This window comes from Octopus bimaculoides, chromosome 6, assembly GCF_001194135.2.
Source record: "Octopus bimaculoides isolate UCB-OBI-ISO-001 chromosome 6, ASM119413v2, whole genome shotgun sequence".
Lineage (NCBI taxonomy): Eukaryota > Metazoa > Mollusca > Cephalopoda > Octopoda > Octopodidae > Octopus > Octopus bimaculoides.
The window spans coordinates 13,587,742-13,590,983 of record NC_068986.1 but is presented as its reverse complement, the minus strand read 5'-3'; the positions used below and the strand labels follow the sequence as shown (position 1 = coordinate 13,590,983).

General features: G+C 39.1%; 1 protein-coding gene across 1 annotated transcript in view; it reads right to left on the bottom strand.

The window, feature by feature from the left end:
- LOC106873093 (myb-like protein A) overlaps positions 1–3,242 on the bottom strand; it is a 163,354-nt gene that overhangs the window by 48,172 nt on the left and 111,940 nt on the right. The window contains exon 4 of the mRNA XM_052968416.1: positions 2,892–3,015. Within this exon, the coding sequence (XP_052824376.1) occupies positions 2,892–3,015 (124 nt within the window). The remainder of the gene's footprint in view (positions 1–2,891; positions 3,016–3,242) is intronic.

The following is a 3,242-nucleotide window of genomic DNA, read 5'->3' as shown; positions in this document are numbered from 1 at the left end:
GGAGGAGGAGGAGGAGGAGGAGGAGGAGGAATGGTGGTGGTGGTGGTTGTAGTAGTATTCATTGTAGTAGGAGGAGGAGGAGAAAGAGGAGGAAGGGGTAGTAGTAGTAGTAGTAGTGGTGGTGGTGATTGTAGTAGTGGTAGTGGTAGTAGTAGTAGTAGTAGTAGTAGCAGCAGAAGTAGTAGTAATAGTAGTAGTCTTACGCATAAGCGAGACAGAAATCAATATAACATGTCCAGCAACCATCTCAACCTGTCTGATCTAAACCAGATCAAGGACTGGATTACAAAATATTAGTAAAATGACTTTACATAACAACATTTTTCTTTTTCTTCTTTCCTTGAGGAAGAGATCGAAATAACTAACGGGAAAGTTTCACAATGACAAATTAAATTTCCTACACAATAAACCACAACTTTCATGTATTTTCCTCTTCTGTTTTTCACACCAACTATTTCTATCAGACAAATGATTCTCCTTTTTCTCTGTATGTACATGTTATAGGCACAGATGTTAACCTGCTTGCCCAGCCAGTGGGGTGGCGTCATTCAAAAAGTAAAGCAAAGCAAACCGCATTGTGACCAGTGATGTTTAACTTCATCTGAGAGCCTGGTTGATCATGTGATGTATATAACTATATATTTGAAGTTTGCTTTCCGACCACATGGTTTCTGGTTTAATCCCACTTCATGGCACCTAGAGCCTTGTGAATGGGGAAATATTATCTAATGGGAAACAGATGACTGTTGGTGACAGGAAAGGCATCCAACTGTAGAAAATCTGTCTCCATGAAGTACACTTGACTCATGCAAGCATGGAAAACTGGACATTGAATTATGGCTTGAGAAGACATGTCAAGCCATGTGAAATCATAGTCGTGGCTGATGCTGGTGTCACATAATTGGCACCTGTGCCAGTGGCACATAAAAAGCACCTTTTGCATGGTGGGACTTACAGAAGAAAAGTGGCTGATGCCAGTGGCACGTGAAAAGCTCCTTTCGAGTGTTGGGCCTCACAGAGGCAATGACTGAGACCTTTGGTATTATGTAATGCTTGAGAAGAAGACCCATCAAGCCGAGCAAAATCGCAGTCATGGCAGATACTGGTGTCACACAAATTGCACCCATTCTGGTGGCACGTAAAAGCACCCATTGCAGTCTCAGAGTTGTTGGCATTAGGAAGGGCATCCAGCTGTTGAAACCTGTGCCAAATCAGACTGGAGTCTGGTGAAGCCTTCCAACTTGCCAGCCCATGTCAAACTGTCCAAGCCATGCCAGCATGGTCAACGGACACTAAATAAATGATGATGATGATGTATGTGTGTGTGTGTGTGTGTGTGTGTGTGCGCACATATATACACATATATACATATATATAGTTATATATATCCCTTGCAGAGACTGGCTCAATAAACACAACGCCCAGTCTGGGAATCAAAACCACGATCCTACAACTGCGAGTCCGATGCCCTATTCACTGGGCCATGGCACCTCCACACCACCAACAGAACGTCAACTATGTCTACAAGATCAACAGTCCAGCCTAACTGTGAAGTTCTCTCACACATCTGTGTTGTAGCCTGTTATGTTATTTTATTTCATGTTTGGCAATCGTTGTATTTTATAGCAGAGAATAAAATGTCACTTACCAGTTTCAATCTCAAGTTATGTATTTTTCATTTATACATTCTCCTTCATTTGTTATCACCTTTCCATTTTGTCCATTGAGGCCATGAGGTGAACAGACAAGTCTTTTTTGACATTGCTTCTTATTTATTATTTCATTTCCTAATCCTGTGATCAACCAGATTATTGGTTGCTATACATCATTAGTCACAATGTGCTTTGCATTGTTTAAGCTTTTTGAATGATACCACCCCACCGGATAAGGCAAGCAGGCTAACATTTCCCCAGGTCGGAAAGCGATATCATTGCAGAGTAATCCAATTTATATCTGTGTGGACTTGAGCAACATAAAATGAAGTGTTTTGCTGAAAAACACAACGTGCCACCCAGCCTGGGAATTGAACTCACAATGTAACAATTGTGAGTACAACACCATAACCCCAAGGCCATTTGCCTTCACTTTATTCATTAATACATTTATTAAAGTATCGCAGCTTAGATAATTAGTTCACCATACTTTGGGCTTTCATCCTTAACCCTTTCGTTACCATATTTCTGTTGAGATGCTCTGTATTATTTTCAATTAATGCTAAATATAACAAAGAATTTAGTAAAATAACTTAGTTTTCATTCAGCTAGAGTTAGGAACATAAATTGTGACTAAGATTTGGTGGAAGATTTTAATTCAAAACTTTTGAAAACAAGACATTTGTACTACAGAGCCAGAGGTGGTTTCAGACAGGTTGATATCAAAAGGGTTAAATGCTAAAGCGTTAATCTCCCAACCTGCACAAAGACACCACCTTCAGTACTTCTCCATCTCCCAGCTGAGAGCTTTTTGTCTTGCAATTTACTTGGTGCCACATACAAAGCACCAGTGCTAATGCCACATACAGAGCACCCAGTGCACTCTTTAACCATTCTGTTACCATATATTTCTGTTGAGATACTCTGTGTTTCTTTCAATTAATTTTAAATATAACAAAGAATTTAATAAAATAACTTAGTTATCATTCAGCTAGTGTTAGGAACATAAATTGTGACTATGGTTTGGTGGAAGATTTTAATTCAGAACTTTTGAAAACAAGACATTTGTATTACAGAACCAGAGGTGGTTCAAACCGGGTCGTTATCAAAAGGTTTAAAGTAAATCAGTATTATATCTTGCTTACTTTTATGTTGTGGAAGCAAATACATTCATTTTGAAATTAAAAAACAAAAAGAGAGAAAGAGAGAGAGAGAGAGAGAAGTGAAAATGTAACTGACCAGAATCACTCTCACTGTCTGGTCGTTTTTTTGCACGTGAAGGCCTCTGGCGTCGAGCCAGGGAACTCTTCCTGCGGAGTAGAAGCTTATGTCGGGCGGTTTCATTGGTCAATGTTCGGGTGACCTGAAAAATCAATATTGAAGTCAATAATGAATGAAAGAGATTGAAAGAAAAAAATTAACAAATAAATTAATTAATCAATTATCTTATCTTTAACCTGTTTCAAACACTGGACTGTGGCCTTGTTGGGGCACTAACTTGTGGGGTTTAGTGGAGCAAATCACCCACCATACTTATTTTTTAAGCCTTGTACTTATTCTATGCTGAAGTGAAGCTTTAATATCATCATC